General features: G+C 37.9%; 3 protein-coding genes across 4 annotated transcripts in view; all 3 read right to left on the bottom strand.

The window, feature by feature from the left end:
* The window catches only part of LOC131325072 (uncharacterized), a 43,871-nt gene that overhangs the window by 10,861 nt on the left and 7,182 nt on the right, over window positions 1-25,828 (bottom strand). The gene's annotated exons all lie outside the window — the stretch shown is intronic.
* Window positions 966-6,028, bottom strand: LOC131325068 (F-box protein At3g07870-like). Of its 2 annotated transcripts, none has more exons than XM_058357123.1 (2): window positions 4,483-6,028; window positions 966-1,156 (listed from the first exon to the last, which is right to left on the bottom strand). In XM_058357123.1, the coding sequence occupies exon 1, from the start codon at window positions 5,869-5,871 to the stop codon at window positions 4,582-4,584; it is 1,290 nt and encodes a 429-aa protein (XP_058213106.1). In that variant the 5' UTR covers window positions 5,872-6,028; the 3' UTR covers window positions 966-1,156; window positions 4,483-4,581. The 2 variants fall into 2 exon arrangements, with proteins under 2 accessions (XP_058213106.1, XP_058213105.1); XM_058357122.1 differs by having other exon boundaries at window positions 966-1,161; window positions 4,487-6,028.
* LOC131325071 (F-box/kelch-repeat protein At3g06240-like) lies at window positions 8,536-22,333 on the bottom strand. The gene is made up of 2 exons (XM_058357125.1): window positions 21,736-22,333; window positions 8,536-9,421 (listed from the first exon to the last, which is right to left on the bottom strand). Exons 1-2 carry the CDS (start codon window positions 22,315-22,317, stop codon window positions 8,990-8,992), a joined length of 1,014 nt encoding a protein of 337 aa, XP_058213108.1. The 5' UTR covers window positions 22,318-22,333; the 3' UTR covers window positions 8,536-8,989.

Genomic DNA, 25,828 nt, shown 5'->3' with positions numbered 1-25,828 from the left:
CGAACCGATCCGTACCTTTTGGATTTTGTCCGTGGATTAATGGTCCGGACACGGATTGAAAATTTAGAAAACCGTGACTCGCGGTTCGGTCCACGGATTTTCATTACGAAACCGTGGATTAACCAAACCGGACCGTGAGATATTTATTTTATATATAAATAATATATATGTGTGTATTTATATAATAAATTGTTAGTAATGTTAACACATTTTTCTACCAGTTTTAGTATTTTATCTTAATAATAGGATATAATGTAGATGTACATTAAATATAAGGAGTAAATCGTAGTTTTTTCGTAAAAATTACGGGTAACCTTAGTTGAGTTTCAGTAGTTCGTTTCTTTTTCGGTTCTTTTATGTTATGGAATGTACTATACTAATACAATCCTACTAGTGTTTTAGATTCTTTTGAATTTGATTTCTGAAATAAGCCTTTGGTAGTTTATATAACAAGTACTTTCTGGTAGTGTTAAACTTAATTCTGAATGTAACATTCTTCCCTTTTTATTGTGGGATATATGCTTGAGCTTTATTTTTGCTAAAATCCGTGGACAAAACCGTAATCGATCCTTGAGTCACGGATCGGATTGGAACCGGACCGTAGAACTTTTGGTCCAGACACAGATTTCATTTTGTAAAAACCGTGACTAGTAGTTCGGTCCTCAAATTCCTAGAAATCCGAACCGAACCGGACCACGAGCTGTCCTAGTTGTAAGTGTCACAAATATGGAAGCAAAAATCCTAATAAATGTGAGGTCACGAGTTCAATTTTTCTTCCAAGGTATTAATTCAACTATTTAACTGTAACACCCCAAGATGGGAAGTGACCGGCCATAGACTACACCAAAGCTCGTAGAATATGCAGCCTAAAAAAGAATTTAATAAAATACCAAAACAATGAACTACCAAACAGCCAACCATTTTATTATTCATAACAACTCCAACCAATTAAGTTATACTAAAAATGAGTATGGGGCACAAACATCTCATGAACCAAAAATATCCAGTGATCCAATAATTATAAAAAAAACTTAATATCTGACAAATGTTTTGAATGCGGAAGCGATTATTAAAATAAAACTAGAATGAAATGCCCTAAGGAGGTCAATACAAGAAATCCCCGAGATGCCACCAGAGTCCTTGCCTAACTCCCCAACTTGCCTGAAAAAGAAGTTGAAATAAATCCGTCAGCTGACGAGCTCAATGAATAGCAAGTATATATATTAAATAAAGTTGAAAATGGAGATTAAAATAATTTATCATTAAATCATAATTTGGCATATGAGGTATCCAGCAAAAAAATAAATTAATCAATAAAGCATTTAACTACTAAACATTCTTAGTGGTGATCACACCATTAACTCCATCAACAATGATGAACCATAATCAAATAGTACTATGACCAAAATAAATTTCATCAAAATTGGATCCAATATCGAATTTAGTCACCGGGGTTGCCGGCCGTAGTACTTTTCCCTAAGACGATTCGGCGAAAGAAAGCCGTTGAGCATTGGGATCACCGGCCTAACACGGTCTTTTCCCCAATGGCTAGGGTCATCAACACAAAGAGGAATAATTTTCCTGGACTTCCGAAATAAATGTTCCTATTAATATCTACCAAGTTCTCACCAAAAAGAATATTAACAATTGATCTTAGAAAATTCATCACATGCCAATTTATAAAACTTATAAACAGTTTTGAGTCTCCGAATAACATTCATATAAATTTCTGAAGGAGATACTTTTAAGGAACACATAGATTTTTCGAAAATACATAACATACTTAACTACTCATCTTAGTCCAAAAGTAATGCAATTGAATGAGCAAAAGATGTTAACCTGAATAAAAGAACAAAGCATGAAATGACTAACTACGCAAATATACACTTTGTAGATACAGAATACCACTTCCTATCAAAATAAAACTTAGCCTAATCCTAACACCAAAACTACAAAACCCAACTCATGCCTCCAATTCCACGTGCAATTCAAATCACCTGAACCACCACCCGTGCACACGACACATCACCATCACCCTAAGCACAAATCTTGACACCTTCTCACACCCACATCTCCCAAAACATACACCACTGCTCCAATAAGTCAAATAGGATTAGAAGGAAAATCATTGGTGCCAAACCCATGAACGACAAAGAATAATTAGGAACGGCGAACAACCCAATTAACCTCACAATAATACCTTTGTCTTATACCTTCCAAAAGTCAAGCCTTACCCCAATCCATGGACGACAAAGAATAGAAAAAGGGACAAGAATAAAGGGGTCAAAAATCTCTTACCCGATTACGAACCAGCCGAACTCAAACGTCCCTGCGGCTTCTGCTTTTCTCACACAAAATTCTCTCAAATTTCTTATCTCAGACGTTCTCTCAAACAAAAACCCTAATAACCTTGTGAATATTTCTCAAATTTCTTATCTCAGACGTTCTCTCAAACCAAAACCCTAATAACCTTGTGAATATCTGACTAAGTACAACTCTTAAAACTATCCCCTAATAACATGGTACTCTAAACTATAGCTAATTAGTATTAGATAGAACGTAACACAATTTATAAAATTATCATTCGATTACATCCACTATTTTACCCAACATCAATCTCATACCCCAATTATTACAATCGTGTCAACAATATCCATAACGCGCACAAAATAATTAGTTGGGACCCAATCATAACACCAATTAATAACGGCAATATAAATAATTAAAATAAACAAAATGCTAGGCCGTAACATTAACAATACTAACACCAATAAAAATAAAAAAAATCCTAGAAAGCCACAATTGTGAAAGTGATACCATTATCTAACAAGAAAATTTTATATGTTGGATTTACCATGACATACGCTTAGGACTCGCATACAATGGAAAAAATGCCCCGGGACACGTCATAAGTACCATTTACCTCATAAAAATGAAATGTATTGAAAAAAGTTTAGTCCCGTGCCCTTGGAGTGAAAATAAAATAGAATCTGATACTTTGAAACGTACCAATACTCGACACGCATAGTCCAGTCCATGTGGATTTTTAGGTGGCCTCACTTTGTGTTCTGCATCCATGAATTCTTAGCTTCAAAAAGGTTTAAGCTAAGCTTTCAATATAACAAAAAACTTGAGATGAAGAAGGAATTCCAATTCTAGAAGGATCCTTAAGTTCTTGCATGCTAATGGATTGCTGTCTCCATTTTCTAATACAAGCTTTGAAGTTTCCCCAAACCCCACGGGGATCCAATTTCCAGAAATTGGTTATATTGTTGATTGTATAGACCATGACCACTTGAAAGCCCAATCACTCAAATCAATAAGTTCTCTAAGAATAAGAGCTTCAGGTCATACTGCAACAAACCGATGGCCATGGAGTAATGCACACCAGTATCATCCTAACCCGTAGGAAAAAAAACTCAGAAACTTGTCCAAACATTCTTAACACGGCTACGGGAAACATGGATCACCCAAGGGAGGCGAAATAAGAAAGTTCACTCGAATGGGGATCATAGAAGGAAACATGGATCTCCCAAGGGAGGCGTCTTTACCAAGCTACGGAGAGAAGTACAATCCATAAATGGAACACACCACACCACTAGACGGCACCGTCAATCACCCAGGATTCCATTACTTTCCCTTTTCAAAGCCACAGTTGGTTTATCATATTGATAAACTCCTTAGCTTGATGGATATAGTCCACCCCTGCCTCGGGTCTGCTTCTGCACCAATTGCTCTTTAGGTTTACATGTATGATCATGAACAAACGAACCTAATCAATATTAAGTGTTTGTGTCATTCCCCAAATTTACTTTCCAGCTTTTATCTAATAGCCTAATACATCTTCGCAGCTATCCCCATCAACCCAAAATACTTTGAACTTCTTGTTTATTTCTTCTCTCAAAATAAGGGCTCAACTCTCTGCATATATTACAAGAAGGGCAACTCTAGCAGAATAAGAAAGAAAGAAGAAGAGAGAGAAGAGAGCAACTGATTGAATTCAGAAAGCTGCTTACTAGGCCTGTAGAGTTTCAGTGTCATCTTCCTACACACCAAGCAAATTGTGTAAAGGCCGATTGTCATACTCCCTGGGATGACCAAATTACTGATTTTCCAACATCAATATATAGCTCATATAAACATAATACAACTACTGCACGGGAGATCCGAGATACCTTAAGGAGTAAACATAAAAGAGACATCACTCGATCCGAGTATCGCACTTGCATACCAATTCAAAAAACCTAAAATAGCTTTTTGCTTCATATTGGGCATGAGCATTGCACTAGCATCAGTTCAGAAGTAACACGGGAGAGAAGTTACGTGGTAAACATACAAGTTACATGATGCAAAACCAAAGCAAAGAATGGTTCAACAATGACACATAACTTGAAAGTTGGAATATATGATCCAAAACATAGCAGTCAACATTAGAGAGACATCAAGGGTCAAAACATGTATTGCATATTCAAAAGAGACTACTTACCAGCACAACAAAATAAGTGCGAACAGACAAGGCATTCTAAACAGCAACTCACATGAGTCACTTACATGAATTCAATGCTTCCTTTTCTTGCTGTTCTAGTTAAGCAAGATTTCATTGGGTCGCGTGACTGGAAAGAAGGTCCCCTCGAACAGAAAAATAGAAGATGGATACGGAACCTGACCAAAATAAAGATCCGTAGTTTCCCTTGTCTTTGGATCATACAAAAACAGCTTTAAATCACCAGATACCTTATGGTCGGTCACTACCAATTCACCATTTTTCGCAAATCCCAACACTGTCATTTCACCACTTTGCCCACTTCCCACATTATTGGTGATCCTTGAAAAAGATTCAACTTTAAATGGGTTTGTCCAAGAACTCTGGTCTTCATTTAACACCCACACGTCAAGGCATTTGTCATTAGGATAAACAAAGCAAGCAAGATTATCCTTCAATTGCGTAAATCGCCAGTTAGTCTCTTTTTCATTCCAATTTCCATCGAAACATGCTGGTGCTCTTATTTTTCTGAACACCTCATCACCCATGTCGAAAGACATAACCATCACTCGATTAGTTGGAACTTCACGTGCCGGCCAATAGAAAACTCCGTTCAAGACCGCTGAAGCAGAAGATCCAACAATCTGCACCAAGTCAGCATACTCCCCAAGAACATAGCCACCAACCTCCCTATGACCATTGATCTCCCCAAAGAACAAAGAAAGCTTATCAACATCAATTTCTGTCCAAGTATCAGTGCTCATAGAATACAGATCAGCTCGGATATTGTGTTTATTATGTTTTTTCATCACCGCTCGGATATTGACTTTACTACCAACAATAGAATAAAACAAAATCCTAATCAACTTGTAATCATTAGCACTGGGATGGAAGCCAAACCCAAAACTTTCCCGCTGAACATAGAATTTGCCATCGAAACTCTCATTCAACCAATTCCATGCAGAATTCGGAATTTCCCGAAGCTGTTTGGTCACGGGATTGCATATAACTATGGGATATCCAAAGTAAGATAAATTAATGCAAACCAGACCATTACAGATACCCGCAATGGAAAGATACCTGCTCTTCAAAAATGGGAAATCAAGATCGATAGGGCCGTTGCCAAACCCAACGTTGACCAAAGAAATTGCATAGTTTTGGGTTTCACGATTGCGAGTAGTTACAAGGGGAAAGGTGGAACCGAGAGTGGGGTGTGTTCGGAGATGCTTGGAGATAAAATCAGGGGATTTGATGAGAGCGTTCCAGTTTTTGCATACGGATTTGAATCGCAAGAGGGATTTCACAGGCAACCTCGATAGGATTTCAAGCGTAATATCAATCGGCAGATGGAAGATCGCCCTTGCCATAGTGGATCGGGCACTCGCCATATCTCCTCCTCCAGTTCTTCTTCTTCTTCTTGTTATTCGACCAATGAAGCAATTAATTGCAAGTCCTAGTTATGAGCGACTATAAAAGATTCACAAACTGCTGCGGCGCTGCCCATATTCTAAACAAGTTAGGATTGGGGGTGCAGTGGTGCACAAGCATAGGTTTTGGGCCGGGTTCGTATCGGGCTTATATTATGCTGTTTGATAATCACGGGACTTGTGCATATTCAAATCCGAGTCTTTAGGGATGCGTTTCGGAAATTTTTCAGTTTTAAAAAAATTAGAAGTAGAAACAAGTTTATGTTTTTTCATAAAAACAAAAACAAGAATCATGTTTGGTAATATTTGTATGTTTCATTAAAAAAAAAAAACACTAGGGAAAACAACTTTTTGTAGTTTCCAATAGGGATGGCAATTCAATCCGCCCCGCCCCTGTCGGGGCGGGTTTTGTTTTATTTTTTGGGGATTGGGTCAGGGTCGGGGGAGAATTGGTGAACCCCGGTCGGGTTCGGGTCGCCGTTGCCTCGTTCGGGTATCCACCCCGCCCCGAAATTATTTTATGCATAAAAAATTATTTTTATTCGCGTATTTTTACTCTTACAACTGAAATACCACCTGAAAATATTAACTATTTCTTCCATTTTGCTTTTAGATAATAGATTTTGTTTAAATTATAATAATTATTTCATAAACTTTTATTGTTTGTACTCACTTATTTTAAAATCTAGAACATATTTTCTCAATGAAAAAAAAATTGCATGGGGGCGGGGCGGGGGGTACCCATAAATTACCCGGTCCGAGGTCAGGGCAGGGTCGGGGGCGAGGTTAAATTTTCGGGTTGGAGTGAGACAATACCCACTCTGCCCCATTGCCATTCCTAGTTTCCATAGTTTACAAAAATTATAAAAAAGTTTATAAAAAACAAAAAAGTAGAAACTTGTTATTGCCAAACAAGTTTTATTCATTAGTTTTTAAAAAAGTAAAAAACAAAAACCAAAAATTAAAAATAAAAAGGTTACCAAACGCCCCCTTAATAATCGGGACTCATTTAATATTCCAAAGCCCGATACTCGAGTTATATTTCTCTTGCCCGTCCAACTAGCCCTAAAGCTACTAAAAGAACCAAGCTACTTGAGTCTGAGCTCATATTCATTCATTAAAAGTTTGTTTAAGATTGGTTTGTTACATAATCAAACTAAGCTTGAACATTATTTGGAAGCTTATTAAGATTTCAAGTCAAGCTTAAACAAGCTACTACTCGGCTCGTTTGGTGTGTAAAAAAATTTAAGCTACTTAAGGTCGGCTCGTGTTTGGCTTGATTAAAACTCGTTTGAGATTGGCTCATCTCACAAACATGCTAAGCTTGAACATATTTCTGATGCTCGTTAAGTTATCAAACCAAGCTTGACTCGTTTATCCCCCTAACTTGCCCATTATTTTTCTATAAGTATAGTACCCAAAATAAATTAATTTTCCCTACTACATTATATAAATTAGAGTTTACCACCATATTTATTACATTTATTATATGAAGACCAAAAAATATACGTATCCATTAAAAAAAAGGTACTTTGTAGATATAACTATGTAGTAGGAGATTTTTCTCCTCCGTAATATTTTCTCATAGTACAAATATATAATGCATACCAATTTCTTCATTTTATACGAGTGGGGCTTGATTTTAAGAGATGTTTCTCAAACTCATCGCATTAACTAAACGAGCTTAAAATTTCTACCGAACCCAGCCTGATGGCCTAAATATGTATTTCTAAGCCCTTAAATAAATGGGCTTGGTTGAGCAAGCACGGCGGGCTAGGCGGCGGTGTGCACTCTGGTAAAATAGAATCCTTGTAGCAGCTTCAATGCGTGTACTGTATATATCGGGCATGAAATGTGGGTCGGAGACCCGGACCAGGCCCATCGAGTTCTGAGGAGTGCCCACGGTATTGCTCGGAGCCGCAAGTGTAATATTTTGGATGGTTAAAATGATATTATGTCATGTTTTCTGTTCTAAAAAAAACAAGACAGCTTCTACCCAAGTTGCTTCTTAAGCTCACATGTATGTTTCTGAGCATTGCCAAATTTGGATCTGGATCCTCTCCCGTTCATGTTTTGGATCGGAGCCGGAGGAGACAGTTTTGATCGTGACTGTACGTTCATTTACTGCAATCAATGGTTTAGATGTACTTTTAAGCTTTGACCGGTAAGAGTTAATTCTTACAAGTAGGAGTGCTAGAGAAAATCTAATCGTCGAATCTACTAATGAACGGACATGATCAGCATCCGCCAAATTTCCTTCTCCTCCAAGTTTCATTAACTCTATCTCAACATTTACACAATTTAGTGGTCTGCATCATTTGCGAAAAAATCTGTAATCCAACCATAAGCTTTTTAACATCCTCACGGGCACAAGGCTCTCCCATCAAGTTTCTAACAAGGCCCGCCCAATATTTTCCCGCTGTTAAAAAACTCAAAATTAATCAGTTATTAATCGCTCGCGGACACTATCCGATTAGATCCGACTAATTGCTATGCGCCGACTAATCGCCGATTACTAATTCTCCAACAAATGTTCGATGCTCCACATAAATTCCGTGTTTTTCTATAGTAAATAATTCAGAGAACCTTGGTCTTTCGGTAGCCCTCAAAGATGGTGAAGCCATAAGTAAATACGAAGACATGCTCATAAGAAAACGGAGAACAGAAGACCTGCACATTCGTACTCCAGAAAACATAACAATCTTAATGCACCAACACCGATACATTTTAAGCTCAACCAATTGTTACATCACTTCAAAGTCGAAACATAGGCTCCAAAATATAGCACTTGCCAGTTGATTACACATACCACCTGTAAGATATAGAGTATTGGATAGTGCTATGGTGTCTCCGGTCGTTTTGAAATTACATATACAAAAGAAAGTACTTTTGGAGTCGTACATGGAACACGACACAGCAGTAACAAAAAGGTAGTTTAAGTAAGTTTTCAAAAGAGACTACTTCATGCATCGTTAAGCTGCCGCAACTAAAATAAACGTGACCAGAGAAAGAATCATAAGAAATAGCTAATCACTCCAGAGTAGATTCTGCGAACTCAATGCCCCCTTTTCTTCTTGTTCTAGTTGAGCAAGACTTCATTGGCTTGCATGACTGGAAGTAGGGTCCCCGTGTAAAAATAAAGACAAGATTCATACTGAACATGACCAAAACAAAGATCCATAGTCTGCCGGGTCTTTGTATCATATGAAAAGAGCTTTATATAGCCAGAAACTTTGTGTTCAGCCACTAGCAATTCACCATTATTCCTACCTCCCACCACTGTACATTCACTATATTCCCCATATGCCATATCACTTGCAATCCTTGGAACAGATACACCTTTAATTTGGTTAGTCCAAGAACTCTCGTTTTCATTCAACACCCACACATCAAAGCCACTTTCATGACGAGAAACAACGAGAGCAAGTTTATCATCTAATTCCGTAAATTGCCAGTAAATTTCATCCCAAGTCCCATCCAAACACTCCGGTGTTCTTATTTTTCTAAACACCTCATTACCCATGTCGAAGGACATAACAACTCGATCAGTCGGGAGTACTCCCGGGAGTACCCGTGCCGGCCAATAGAAAACTCCATTCAAGACTGTTGGAGCAGAAAAACCATCAATTCGCACGATGTTATCCAACTCCCCCGATTCATTCATCTCCCCAAAGAACAACGAAAGCTTATTAACATCAATTCTCGTCCAAGTACCGGTGCTCATCACATACAGATCAGCTCGGATATCTTCGTCATACATAGTATTATTATAAAGCACAATCCTAATCAACTTGTAATCATTAGCACTGGAATGGAAGCCAAATCCGAAACTAACCTCCTCAACATCGTGCATATTCTCTTCTTCCCAATTCCATTCGGCACCCGGAATTTCCCGAAACTCTCTAGTAGAGGGATTGCATAGAAACAAGGGATATCCAAAGCCAGATAGACTTATGCAAACCAAACCATTACAGACACCCACAATCCTAAGATAGTTCCCCCCAGTCGGGCCCGAGACCGAATCATAATTGTTGAGAGTTAAAGGCGGGAAATCGATCGCGCCACTGAGCCCATCGTCGGAAAGTAAAGAAATGGTATAGTTTCGAGTTTTATGACCATGGAAATAAGTGATTGCTAGGAGAGAGGGGGAATCGTGAGTGGAGTGGGTCAGAAGATGTTTTGCAATAAAACTAGGGGTTTTGAGGAGAGCGTACCAGGTTTTGCAAACGGATTTGAATCGCAAGAGGGATTTCACTGGCAATCTCGATAGGATTTCAATCGCTATCTCCAACGGCAGATGGAACGTCGCCCCCGGTACAGTGGATTGGCTACCCTCCTCCATAGCTTCTCTTCTTCTTTCTCCTCCTCCTTTGTTCGCCGGGCAAGTAATATGGGCCGCAGCGGTGGTAGTTTTCCTTTCTTATACTCTGTTTGGAAATTGTGGAAAGGAAGAGGAGAGGAGGGAAAATAATTCGGTAGTGCTGGGTACAAAGAAAATGTATCGAAAATTACCCCAAAAAAACAAATCAATGGTACAGATGTACTTTAAAATGAATCTGTACTATTGATTTGTCTTTTCGCAGTAATTTCCGGGTACGTTTTCTTTGCACTTAGAATTTAAGAAAAAAATGGGAGAAAAAGAGTAATTCCATAACTCTACTTTGCCTTTTTTTTTGGGTGCTGCTATTCGTAACCCTTTATTTTCTCTCATAGTCCACTACATTTCGGTAAATGGTTGTTGAAAATCATACATAACATTTCGGTAAATAGCTGTTGAAAACAAGATTATATTTCGGTAACTACTTATCGAAAATATGTTCAACTTTCGGTAAGTAACTGCCGAACATACATTTTCGGTAAATGGCTGTTGAAAAAAATATTATATTTCGATAATTGGATGTTGAAAATATATCTCAATTTCGATAACCAACTGTCGAGTATAATTGAAAATTTTTACCGGGCTATGGGAAAAAATAAAGAGCTGCAAATAGCGGTGCCCTTTTTTTTTTTTTTTTTCTGCTTCTCTTTCTCTCAAAACCAATCAAAGGGAAGGAAATTTTTTTAACTTTCTTTCATTTTTCCTTCCTTTCCCGATGTTACAAACAAAGCCTTAATTATTCTCTTTCTTAGGGGTGATTTTGGTTTTAAAATTAAACCATTTGTACGATTTCAGTTTGGGTTTGTTATAAGAAAAAATACCCGCACTTGCCTGAAATCGAATCGATATGAAAATTTCATTCTTCTTTTGAGAATTTATATTGTAGAATTCCAAAATCTACTCAAACACAATTTTGAGATTTTTTTGTTTTTTTTTGTTTCTAGCTTTTCAAAATCTGAATTATCCGAGAATCTATTATCAATTTTTTTTGGGCAAAATAATCCAAACAGATTTTAAAAAGTTAGAATTTCAAAATCTGCAAAAAAAAATTCTCACAAATACGCACTAATACCTTCTTAGGATAGTTAATAACCAAATATAAAATAAAGTATACATGTAGAAGTGCCCAAAGAAAGTTTCCAAGTGCTGGATACTACTTTTTTTTATTTAAAAAATATAAGTAATTTTCTTGTTACTTAGGCCATCCATAGTAGTATAATCAAAAAAGGATAACTAAAAGTTGACACATCAGCTTTTGATTATTCACTAAAGAGGTTGTTAAGCTTAACAATGTTGAGCTTCACAATGGTCACTTCTAGTCCATAACCAAAATAAGGGTCTACTACAATTTCACACTCTCTCCCCCTCTGTTTCCTGCCATTCACTTTCCTCAATTTATGTTTTTTTGGCAAAAATATATCGATTCCATCTCTTAATTTTGGAAAAAAAAATCGGTGACTTTCTTCCCTCCTATTATGAATTTTTTTTGGGGAAAAAAATTGAAACGGAAAAAAAGAGTGAAATATCTTAATCCGGCGATGATAGGTTAAATTGTAGATGATCGAGAGATATGAGCTTTACTTTTTGAGGAAAAGAAAAAGAAATAGTTTGTGGGTTAAGTAACGAAAATATAGAGTAGGCGAAGAAGAAAAGAAAAAAATACCAATTGAAACACGCATGTATACAAAATTTGGAACTAATTAACTTAAGTTGTGTGTAGTCCACAAATTTTGATTATTGAAAAAGGTTGTTAGTTTTGGTTATCCAAAGCCCAAAGTTTGATTATTTTTAAGGATGTTGCTAAGTTTGATTATACCATTGTGAGTCATCTTTTGTACCAACATTGTTAACTTTAAAAACAATTGGCTTTTGATTATACCACTGTGGATGGCCTTACTAGTAGTATATGAGTACAAGAGCACTAGTTAGCACATCATTTTGCCTGTAAATTCTTTTTCGTTGCATCCTATCCTTTGAGTAGTCGGCAAAATATGTTTGAGAACTCGTATTATATACTTACTACAGTTCTAAGTATTCTTGAAAGATTATTCTAACATCCGCCTAAAGGGCATAGGATAATAGATAAAAAGGTGCATTGATATCCAAAAAAAAGTGTATTAATATCCGTGAGATATGCATTGATATCCAAACTTGTTTGAAATTATATGTATATTATTAAAACCGATGAATTAAAAATGCACGTAAACTTGCATCTTTCACCAAAAAGTTTGTATTCCAACCGGCAACCATAAACTTTTAACATCCTCATAGGCTCACGACTCTCCCAGCAACCCAAACTGCTTCGAACTTTAAAAGTCTTTTCTTTCTCACAAATGAAGGACTCAACTCTAATCGGCAAAAAACGGAAAGAAGGCTTCCAACTCTAGGCTTCCTCTTATTGTGTAGATCATGTCTTGCTTGAGGGTTCCAAACCTCGCCGTTCTGTAATAGGGAAAAGTGCAGACCCATGCGTTTTCACCCAATTGATTTTGAAGTTCCAGTGCTAGACGCTCAAGTTGCAGAACTAGCTAAAGCAGCGGTCAAGATAGTAGAAGCAACAAGGAGAAAGGCACCTAGGGCGGAACCGGTTCAATGGTAAAAGTTTCTTACTATGCCCATGTATTTGACACTATCATCTTTCTAGAGGCTAAGCAATTCCTATCTATTAGCTGACTGTGGTACCACAAATTACGTATTTTTCAATGTTAATAGCTCACATAGATAGAACACAAGTTGGATACTGCACATGGTACTTCTTACATAATGTATAGGACAAACAGTCTATAAAACTCTATACCATACCTATTTTGCACGAGTATTGCAGTGGCATCAAAAATCAAAACACTCACAGGAGAAATCAGAAGCGGTAAACATATAAGTTACTGGTTGAAAAAACAAAGAACATAGTAGTTCGGTATAAGTAGAAGTTAAGAGCAAAGCGGAAAACTGGTAGAACAACTTTTCTCCTTTAGCCTAAGCAAACACACCACCGATAATTCTACGACAATTGAATCATGAATAATCACACGGTATTTACTTATCCCCTTCATTGAAGAGTTGGTACGAACAAGTTAATGCTACAAATTCACTTATGGAATATAACAAACTACTTTGATCCTCTCAAATAGAGGATTCGATGGTATTGGGTTGGAGATGCTTCTAACTCGGTCGTGGTACTCTTACCTCTAAATATATTCTGGGAAACAAACATGATCAAAAGCATTTTTGCTCCTTTTCTGCCTTGTTTTTTCATCCATACCAACCCACACATCGAAAAGCAACCGACTACCCATAAGACAGTCCAAGTTCAGAATGAGTAATATAAAAATTCAAAAGAGGATGTTCTCCAACAAATGTTCAACGCTCCACTCAAATTCCATGTTTTGCTTTGATAAATTCAGCGAACCTTGGTATTTCGAAGCGATTAAAGATAGTGAAGTCATAGGTAAATTTAAACCCATGCTCATAACAAACAGGGAGAAAAGAAGACCTGCATATTTGTATTCCAGAAAAACAAAACAATCTGAATGCACCAATACCAAAACATTTTTTGCTCACGCAATGACACATCACTTGAAAGATGAACCCATCCTAAAATTATCTCCATTGCTGAAGTCAATTACACATCCCACCTAAGATATAAGTACATATTCGAAAGCAAGTACTTTCAGGGTCATACATGGAACACAATAGAGCACAAAAGGGTAGTTTTAAGTTAGTTTTCATAAGAGACTACTTTGAGCATAGCTAAGCGACCGCAACAAAAATAAACATGAACAGTGAAAGAAACCTAGAAAAACAGATAATCACAGCTAAGTCAATTCCACGAACTCAATGATTCCTTCTTTTTGTTCTTCTAGTTGAGCGCGACTTCGTTGGCTTGCATGACTGGAAGTAGGGTTCCCGCACACAAATAAACAAAGGATTGATACGGAGCATCACCAAAAAAAAGATCCTTAGTCTCCCCAGTCTCTGTGTCATACGAAAAGAGCTTTAAATCATGAGAAACTTTATGCTCAGTCACTAACAATTCACTATTTTTCCCACCTCCCACCACTGTAATATCAGTTCCATCTACAGTTGCAAAAATAGGTAAAGATCCAACTTTAACTTGCTTAGTCCAAGAACTCTCCTTTTCATTCAACACCCACACATCAAAGCCCCTTTCATCAGGAGAAACAACCAGAGCAAGTTTATCATCAAATTGCATAAATTTCCAGTTAGTGTTATCCCAAGTCCTATCCAAGCACTGTGGTGTTCTTATTTTTTCAAAGACCTCATCACCCAAGTCGAACGACATAACAACCATTTGATCAGTCGGGACTACACGTGCCGGCCAATAGAAAACTCCATTCAAGACTGCCGAAGCAGAAGATCCACAAATTTCCGGACTACACGTGCCGGCCAATAGAAAACTCCATTCAAGACTGCCGAAGCAGAAGATCCACAAATTTCCACGGTGTCGATATATTCCGCCCAAAACTCATCCATCTCCCCAAAGAACAACGAGAGCTTATTAACATCAATTTCTGTCCAAGTATCGGTGCTCATGACATATAAATCGGCTCGGATATTGTCTTCCCTCATAGGAGTAGAATGAAACACAATCCTAATCAACTTGTAGTCATTAGCACTGGGATGGAAGCCAAACCCAAAACTAGCCTGCCTAACACGTATAAAGCCATTGAAACCATTCTCATCCAACCAATTCCATTCAGAGTTCGGAAGTTCCTGAAACTCTCTGGTGGAGGGATTGCATAGAATCAAAGGAAACCCAAAGCGAGACAAATTAAAGCAAACCAGACCATTACAGACACCCGCAATGGAAAAATCCTTCCTAGTCCGTTCCCCAAGAAAGGAAATATAATGCCTCTGAGTCAGGTCCCGAATGGAATTGTAATTCTTAGGAGTTAAAAATGGGAAATCGATTGGGCCGCTGGACCCATCGTTGGAAAGTAAAGACATGGCGTGGTTTTGGGTATTATGATTGTATTTGGTAAAGAGGAGAGAGGTGGAATTCGGAGTGGAGTGGGTTTGAAGATGTTTGGAAATAAAATCAGGGGTTTTGATGAGAGCATACCAGTTTTTGCATACGGATTTGAATCGCAAGAGGGTTTTCACTGGCAATCTCGATAGGATTTCGATCGTTATCTCCAACGGCAGATGGAACGTCGTCCTTGATGCAGTGGATTGGCTACCCGCCATAGTTCCTCCCTCCTTTTCTTCTTGTTCTTCAAAACTTGACTGAGCAATTTTGTACCCCGGCCACCGCTATTCGCGATTACTTCCGTAGACTCACTGGACAGTCCGGTTTACTTCGAATTGGTAAAGTAGAACGGCCGTTTATTTCTTCTTCTTTTTAAACTACGACTTCTATTTGGGTGTTCGTCTTTTTGAATTTTAGGCTCTGTTTCGAACCTAAAGAAAAGAAAGGAAAAGAAAAGAAAATAAAGTGGAAGGAAAATGAGAGAAAAATAGAAAAGAAAATTTATTATTCACAAAATTTAAAATTGTTATTTTCTTCTCTCTTTCTCTTTCCACCAAAACAATAGGAAGGAAATTTTTTTAGTTTTCCTTTCTTTCCTTTCCTTTTCTCAAGTTCCAAACAGAGCCTTAGTGATTTGCATTATATTTTGGAGAGTGATTTTGTTATTTCCTTTTTTGTTAATGTCACTCCATTTTGTATCTTGATTAGATGATTTATTTTGTGAAAGAAGGGAAGTGACATTAACAAAAAAGAGAATGACAAAATCAATTAGATTAATAATCAATCTTGACGAGAAGAGTTAAAAAATAAAAAAAACTATGATAAAAAAAAATTCACTAAAGACATATACTAGTACAAAATAGCTTTCTTTTTTTGTCTAAAGCGATATATATGAACTTTTTCAAATATCGGTCTAGAGTTTTATACTTTTATACTTTTTTGATTCATCTAGTTGAGACAAATGATTAACTCCAAAAATTGCGACGAAAAATCAAACAAAAAGTTATAAAAAGTAGAGATTTGTTTTTTAAAAAATTACGAAAAGTAAAAATGGGCCCCTATGATGTTGGTGTTTGGCTGCACTATTGAGAATAAAAAAATCCAAGAAAATAGATTATTGAAAATGAATTGAATAATTGCGAATTAAAAAATCAGAGCAGGGAGCATATGTACCCCAAAACAATATCGTTTTCTTTTAATGAGGGTAAACAAAATTGCACTCTGCGCTTTACCGAGCAGACTCAATTACCACTCCTATTGCCCGACATATGTCCAAACAATTATACAAAATAGTCAAAATAGAAACCAAACTCTTTTCCATGATCATACTTCCTAAAATTTCGTATCTCACCAGAGATTTTTACAGATTCTAATAATTATAATTCGAAAAACTACAATCTGCAATTTGAAATTTTGAATCCAAATCAATAATCGAATCCCAAACACCTTCTTTGAAACACCATTTTCACTTATACATCCTTTCTTATACTTCTCATTTTACGGTTTCTACAGTTCTCAACGCAACTTCCACTTGGCGATGAGGATACTACGGTTCTCAACGTGACTTCCACTTGATGACGAGGATAACCAATAGGTAGGTGTTTTAGAGCCTATTGGTTCACTTGCTAATCTTTAAAATACTGCAATAAGCAGTAGTTTGGTTAAGGTTTTTTTCCGGGTACGTAGTTTGGTTAAGTTAGCTAACGTCATCGCTTGTAACGGAAATCAACACCAGAGTAAACCAAAAAATAGTACCAAAATATCACATATGAAGAAAAATACTTCAAATGGATTGCTACTGATACGGGAAAGATGAGCTGGTTTGCACATTATCCCATGGACCTTAAATATCATGCATAAAGAGGTTGATTTAAGCAATCCCGAGAATACGATGAACGTTGGAATGCTGTGAAATGGCACCAGAACGATAGGGAAAACGCACACCAGTCCATTGCTTATCACGTAGATGAAGAACTGGATGAAATAGGGTAAGCAGAATCTGTAAAACTGGATTTGCTAAACCAGAAGGAAAGAAATGAAAGTCCATATGACTTGAGGAAAAGGCCAATGGGAATCATGCCCCCTTCTGATAGAACAACCAAGCCAAACGCAGCAGTGCATCTTTAAAGTTCAAAGAAATACACACGCACGTGTACTGAAAGAATAGGCTACAAGTTCCAAACCAACAAATCATAGGTCGAACCAAGTCACTAGGATTTAGAATTACGTGCAAGACCCCTCATCAAGAATCTAAAATCTGTGGCAATAGAAGCATAATCTTGGACCAAAGGAGAAAGAACCATGCGTATTTACGCCCCGAGAAACAACAAAAGGCATGCAACAAGAGTTGAAATTTCTATTTACATGGATTTCATTTGCAATATTATCTCTCAAAATATAGCAGTAAGTGATCAGCCACAGCTTCATCACAAGAAAAAGGAAAAAGAAAAGAATAGTAGTTCTGTACATCAATTTAATCAAATTAGATTTCTACTTAAGCAAAATAATTAAATCACTCAAAAGAAGCTACTCCTTTGGTTTTTCAATAGTTAAGCACAACTTTGTTTGCGTTCTTCACTTTATTGTCTTTCTTCGCGGGACGAAGGGTCTCCAATTATAGGAAAATAAAACAAGGAGACACAACTGACTAAAAGGAAAATTCTTAGTTCCTCGGCTCTTGGGATCAAGTAAAGAGAGATTTAGATCACCATATTTTATCTTCCACTATTGTGCACCATTTCTAGACATTCCACCAGTGTGATTCAACCGTTATCCCCACACCCCAGTGAACTTTCAATCGATGGAGACAAACTTCTTAGTCGTCTTTTTTTTTTATCCTTCATAGTGTTACACTTGGTTTATCTTTTTGATCATTTCCTCAGTTCGACTGCTACAGCCTGCCCATGCCTCTGGTCTACTTCCACTGTTCCGCGCCAATTGCTCCTTAAGTATTTAGATTTTTAACATCAAAAAGATAAATCTAATGATCTCAAAATGAGAGAAAAAGACATCATTGATAACAAAAGTGCATCCCAACTGCTCCTTAACTATACATATATGTTTCTGAACATTTTCTATTTCCCTCAAGTTCATCTCAACATATATTCAATTTAGCATCCGCATCATTCCCCAAGTTTTGCTTTCCATCCATTAGCTAATAGCCTAAGTACCTCTTCCTGGCTATCCTCATCAGCCAAAATCCATCGAAAGTGAATTGCGTTCTCCATCACGCAAAACAAGGGCTCAACTCTAACTATGCACAGAAATAGGGAGACAGAAGAAAAAGAATGGCCCAACTCTATCAGAATAAGAAACAAGAAAAGGAAAAAAAGAGTGCAAGTGATTGAATTCTAAAAGCTGATTACTAGGCCTATAGAGGTTTCAATGCCATCTTTCTTCACACCAAGCAACTCTGTATTGGCTGATTGTAATAACCTTGGGCTGATCAAATAACTACAACAATACGAGTACCCACGTAATCCAAATGCTCTAAGAAAATAGGGAAAATTTCATTTCAGCCCCTGAACTTCAAGCCAAATATCTCATAAGCACATATACTTCACTTTATTTCAATTAAACATCTATAGTTTTCAAAATCCCTTAAATTCAGCAATTTTTTAACAGAAAAGGATGAAATGACACTATTGTCAAATGAATTGCAATATTTTACTTTAACATGACTTCTTTTTCAGGAAACAACCGTCTTTCTCTCTTTGCAGGGTCCCGGAGTCCAATTCTTTTCCATTGCATCCCCTTTTTTTGTTTTATTCTTTGAGTAGTTGGCAGATATGGTTGAGAACTTGTTTTATATGCTACAGTTCTAGCCGGTATTCATGAAAAATGGACGTAAACATAAATAGTATTTCAATCGTTACCTCAAACGGCAGGTGGAACATTGCCCTTGCTACAGTGGATTGGTTACCCGCCATAGCTCCCCCCTATTCTTCCTCTTCTTTTTGTCCTTCAAAACTTGACTAAGCAATTGGATGCGATGGATAATGCATGATTTTAATCACTCTCACTCTCTACCCACTCTTTTTATTTTTTTTCCTTCCTTTTATTCAACACACTTTCTCTTGTCTCCGCCCTCTAATTATATATTTCAGAATGACTGATATAAATTCAAGAAAGGAAATCCTCCCAACAGTTCCGTGATATAAATTCAAAGGTGTACTATATGTATATGTATGTATATACATACATACATATACATACTGACACATACAGTTGGTTTCAAGTCAGGACTCCCAGATGGGAGCTCTGGTCTGGACCTCGCGTGTAAGTCGTTGGATCTAATCCAACGGCTGGGAAATAAAACTCCATCTCATGGGTAAAACAAGAGGACGGGTCAGTTATTTCAGATTACCCATGCTCAGATCACCCCCTTTCCCATTTCGCGTAGAGAGACAAACACGTTGAGAGAAAGAAAGAGAGAGAGAAGAGGCGATTTCCAAAACGGCGACGAAGAGGCGATTGAAGAACGGCGACCACTTGAGGTACCTTCTCTCCCTCGAACTTGATCGAACTCTCTCTCCAACTCATCGATTTTTAGGGTTTCAATGAAATCGAACGGTTGCAGATCAAAAAAAAAAAATGAAATCAAATAGTTTAAGGTTTTTTTTTGCTTCGAATGGTTTAGGTTTCTCTCGATCTTTCCTTCACCACTGATTTCGATTAGGGCACGTGATCACCATGTCACTGATTTTGGGGAAATTTGGGCTTTTTTTATTGAATGCGAAATTAGGTCTTGTTTGGGGATCTGATTTTGATTCTGCTTTGGGGCAAGAAACGTGGAGATTTGGGTGGGTTGAGAGTGTGTAAAATGTTGTTTTTTTTTAAGCATAAAGGGCTAGCATTTCCACATCGTTCACAACAAAATCGTCAATATATTCACGTGTGACCAAGTTCAAAAATTCCACCAAAACTGGTTTTCCAAAACTGGTTATAAGTCTCAACACATGAATATATTGACGATTTTGCTGTGAACGATTTGGAAATGCTAGCCCTTTATACTTAAAAAAAACACAACAACACAACATTTCACACACTCTCAACTCACCCAAATCTCCACGTTTCTTGCCCCAAAGCACAATCAAAATTAGATCCCCAAACAAGCCTTAATTTCGCATTCAATCAAAAAAGCTCTAATTTCCCCAAAATCAGCGACATGGTGATCACGTGCCCTACTCGTCGAAATCAGTGGTGAAGGAGAGATTGAGAGAAACCTAAACTGTTCGAAGCAAAAGAAATCCTAAACTGTTCGATTTCATTGAAACCCTAAAAATGGATCGAGTTGGAGAGAGAGTCCAATTGAGTTGGAGAGAGAAGGTACCTCGAGTGGTCGTCGTTCTTCAATCGCCTCTTCGTCGCCGTTCTGGAAATCGCCTCTTCTCTCCCTCCCTCTCCCTCTACGTATCTGTCAAATGGGAGGGGGTGGATCTGAGCGTGGGTAATCCGAAAAACCTGACCTGTCCTCTTGTTTTACCCATCGGATGGAGTTTTATTTCCAAGCCGTTGATATACACGCAAGATCCGGACCAAAGCTCCCATTCGGGAGTCCTGACTTGAAACCAACTGTGTGTGTATATATTATCAAAAGTGCTACACACACAACGGTTGTATAAAACACAATAAAAAAACCAATCTCTAGCCGTCCATTGCTGTAATAAATGGCCAGGATTTGCTCAAACTCTTCCTCATAAAAGTTAAACTTTTCCTTGGAAGAGTTTTTATAAAATCTCAACCGTCCAAATACATCTGGACGGTCAGAATTACGCACACAACCAACACAACGGTTGTGCAAGTAGCATTTTTGATATATTATTGCATATTCAAAAGATAGTACTTCCAGGCTCAACCAAGGAACATTGCATCATGGTAACAAAACGGTACTCTTAAGGTAGTTTTCGAAAATAGACTACTTTGTGCATAGTTAAGCTGCCGCAAAGGAGAATAAACATGAAGAGAGAGAGCATCATAAAAAACAGATAGTCACAGCTCACACCTAAGTAAATTCCACGAACTCAATGCTTCCTTTTCTTGTTCTTCTAGTCGAGCCCAACTTCATCTGCTTGCATGACTGGAAGTAGAGTCCTCGCGTACAAATAAACATCCGAATTATATGGAACCGGACCAAAACAAAGATTCTTCGTGTCCTGGGTATTTGGATCATATCAAGCTGTAAGGCACGAGATAATTTACCCGAAGTCGCTAACAATTCACCATTTTTCCCACCTAGCGCCACTGTAATTGTACCAAATTCCCCAATTAACATATTATTTGGAATCCTTGGGAAAGATTCAACTTTAACTTGCTTAGTCCAAGAACTCTTGTTTTCATTCAACACTCACACACCGAAGCCCATTTGACCAGGAGAAACAATTAGAACAACTTTATCATTTAATTCCGTAATTTGCCAGTTAGATTCCAAACCCTCTGGCATTCTTGTTTTTCTGAACACCTCATCACCCATGTCGAAAGACATAACAACCAATTGATCACTCTCCATAATCGCCGGCCAATAGAAAACTCCATTCAGGACTACTGAAGCAGAAGAACCACAAAATTCCACCAACGCATCATTCTCCCCAAAGTCATCGATCCCCCTAAAGAACAACGAAACCTTATTCACATCAATCTCACTCCAAGTCTCGGAGCTCATCGCATACAGATCAACTCGGATATTGTCTTCCCCGGTAGGAGTAAAATAACGCACAATCCTAATCAACTTGTAATCATTAGCACTGGGATGAAAGCCAAACCCAAAATTGAGCCACTGAATATCAAAACACAACTTAGGAACGCCTGCCCATATCCGTCTGGCACCTGGAACTACTCGAAACTGTCTGGTAGAGGGATTGCATAAAATCAAGGGCCATCCAAAGCGAGATACATTTATGCAAACAAGGCCATTACAGATACCCGCAATGAAAAAGTAATCACTCGAAATTTGATCCCAAGAGGGTAGATAAATCTTCCTATTCAGAAACGGGAAATCGAGATTGATAGGGCCATTACTAAACCCTTCATTAACTAAAGACATGGCAAAGTTTTGGGTTTCACCATTGTAAGAGGTTACAAGGAGAGAGGTGGAATCAGGGTGGACTGGGTTATAGCATGTTGGGCGATGAAACTAGGGGTTTTGATGAGGGCAAACCAGGTTTTGCAAACGGATTGGAATCGCAAGAGGGATTTCACTGGCAATCTTGAGAGGATTTCAATGGTTATCTCAAACGGCAGATGTAACGTCGCCCTCTTCATAGCTCCTCCTCGTCTTTCTTCTTCTTCTTCAAAATTCGGCCTAGGAGTTGCGGCTTCGATGTTGTGTAGGGCTTGAGATATATGCCGTGAATAAGCTGTTTACAACGGGTTCCTTCTCCGGACTTCCGGAAGAAATACTTTTGATAGTCTGAATTCATCTCTGTAAACTTACTTCCAGAACACACCGTAAATAAGTTTTTTTTGTTGGGCTTTGACGAGAAATTTTTGGGTACCACGAGCCGTGGCCACGTAGTACTCGAGCAACTCATTTGGACCGTTCAAAAGTGTGTTGAACGGTTCAGATTGAAATCCTCTCTCCTCTTTTTTTCTCTAAATCTGAACAGTCCAAAATCGAAATGAACGACCGGAATGGATTGAGCGGACACCACCGAATACCCACCCGACACTGAAAAATATCTCGGCTTTGACCCATCCCCTTTCCCAATTTCAGACAAAGGGTGTGACGGAGTGTTTTTATTAAGACTATCGATTCTGGATTGGAAGGTTAAATAACTAAATATATACTCGGTATAAATTTTGAATTGTTATAATCAAAAAAAAAGTTATGCATCTATTAGAATGATTTTGGGAAATTAAATTATGAAGCTGTGGTACTCTTTTTTGAAGTGGAGAGGCCTTATAATATAATTTTGAAAAATAGTTTATGATCTGCCGAGGGGGCCTCGCTCCAGTCTCGCTCCAACGATCGGAAACGTTCACTTCATAGAGCTCGTCGAGTTGAACATGAACGCAAAAAATCAGCTCGATCAGGTATCATTAAGTGCCTAATCGAAATATTTTTGTCTTGAAAAGAATGGATCCGAAACACTAGATCAAATCTATTAGAACCCATTATTGGCAAGTTATATATGTTCCGATCAGACACTTAAAGATATCCAATCAAACTAATTTTTTGCATACTCGTTCAACTCAACGAGCTTTACGAAGTGAACTTTTCCGATCGTCGGACCAAGACCGGAGCGGGGCCCCCTCGGCCGGGACAGCACGCTGTCCCTTCAAGGGACAGCAGCCCCCCTCCCTGGGGGGGATTTTTCACAAGTTTTAACCAACTAATTGTTTTGTCTAGTAAAATCGTACAAAAAGACAATACTTAGGGGAGTTTTTATCCGCAATATCTACATTGTCTATTTACTTTGTCATCAATGAATTCAAGCACTACTCTCTATTTTTCAATCTCTATCCACGTTTTTTTTTTTTTTTGAACCTGTAGCCATTAAATTGAGGGGCAAAAAGTTAAATAGAATGAGCGAGGGAGAGAGAAACTAGGCTTCTTTCCTCCATACTTACAGCTAGTGGAAGTAGATAAAGGCAAAGTGCTTAGCCAAGTAGAGAGCCTCTTGAAACATTGAAATGAAATTGAGTTTAGCTAGGTATATTAGCTTAACAGGGCCCAAGTAGAGAACCTCTTGGAGATGCTCTGTGCTCGGATTAGATGTAAAAACGTTTTCGTCTCTACAATAACAATGCGATCTGAGGCGTGAAGGAGTTGTGACGTGGGTGACAAGGAAATACAACCAACTACCAATACGTAAAAGAGGACGTACGGGCCACGGCACAAAAAATAGAAAGACAACCAATTCCTAGTTATTAGAGTCTCCAAGGGTATGCTAATATCGGTTGCAGCTACGCCACCGTTCAGACATTCTTAGGTTATTGCCTACTTGGTTAGCTTACCATCGTTCAGATATTCAAAAGACGGCTACATAACATCTAGTACTTCGCATCACCCAAGGGAGACGTCTTTAACAAATTAATAGAACGAAATATGAAAGTCTAAGTCGATTGGGCATCATCATCCAAGCTGTGGACAAAAATAACTCACAAATGGAACACGCCATCTTAACCGAAGGCACCATCGGTTGAGCAACTTCACAAGTCCTACAGGGACCCAATACTTTCCTTTTTCATTGCCACAGTTCATATATCGTATTGATATTTTCCTCAGTTTGAGGGTTATAGTCCTCCCCTGTATCTGGTCTGCTACGAGCTTGTAGTTTTTTCAATCTCTCAAAATAAGGGCGCAACTCTATGTATGGAAAACAAGAAGGGCTCGACTCTAGCAGAATAAGAAAGAACAAGAAGAGAGAGAGGAGTGAAACTGGTTGAACCTGAAAGCTGCTTACTTTAAGAGCTTTCAGAATAATCTTTCAACATAACAAGCAAATTGTGTATTGGTGGACTGCTTCTACCCGAGTTGCATCTTAAGCTCACATGTACGTTTCTGAGCATTGTAAAATTTCCTGGTCCTCCAAGTTTCATTAAGTTTATCTCAACGTTTACATAATTTTAGTGGTTTGCATCATTCACGAATTTTTTTTTTTTATTCCAACCATATGCTTTTAACGTCCTCACGGGCAAAAGGCTCTCCCATCAGCCCAAACTGCTTCGAACTTTAATTGTCATTTCCTTCTCGCGCTTGAAGGGCTCAACTCGAGAGGAGGGGGGAAGAAAAAGTGTTCAACTGGTTGAATGCTACTATAAGTTTCTTACAAGGCCCACCCATATATTTTCCACTATCATCTTTCTACCGGCCATGGCTATGCAATTTCTATCTCTGTTAGCTGGTTGTGGTATCCCCGGGATGATCAGATCACAGATTTTTCAATGTAAATAGTTCATATGGAACACAATTTGAATACTGCAAATGGTACTTCTTACATAATCGAAGGCAAACAGTCGATAAAACTTTACCATACAAGTTATTGGTTGAACAAGCAAACAAAATAACGGTTCAAAAGGTAAGGTACAAAACAACATATGTACTGCAGGAGTTAAGAGCAAAGTGAAAAACTGGTAAAACATCTTTTCTCCTCTAGGGCCTAAGCAAACATACCACCAATAAATCCTATGACAATTGAATCTGCAATAATGGCACGGTATTTACTTATCCCCTTCTTTTAGAGTTGGTATGAACAGGTTAATGCTCCAAATTTGTTTATGGAATAAAACCGACTACTTTGATCGTCTCAAAGCGAGGATTTGATGGTATTCGATTGGAGATGCTTCTGACTCAGTCATGGACTCATGGTATTCATTCCTCTAAATATATTCTGGGAAACAAACATGATCAAAAGCATTTGCACTACTTTTATGCCTCGTTTTTTCCTCTATGCCAACCTACACATCAAAAAGCAACCAACTTCCCAAAAAAAAAATCCAAGTTCAGAGTGAGATACAAAATCAAAAGAGTAAATTCTCCAACAAATGTTCGATGCTCCACAAAAATTTCGTGTTTTTCTATAGTAAATTCGGCGACCCTTGGTCTTTCAGTA

This window comes from Rhododendron vialii, chromosome 5a, assembly GCF_030253575.1.
Source record: "Rhododendron vialii isolate Sample 1 chromosome 5a, ASM3025357v1".
NCBI lineage: Eukaryota > Viridiplantae > Streptophyta > Magnoliopsida > Ericales > Ericaceae > Rhododendron > Rhododendron vialii.
The sequence above is the reverse complement of the archived record's forward strand: the minus strand, read 5'-3'. Positions and strand labels throughout refer to the sequence as shown.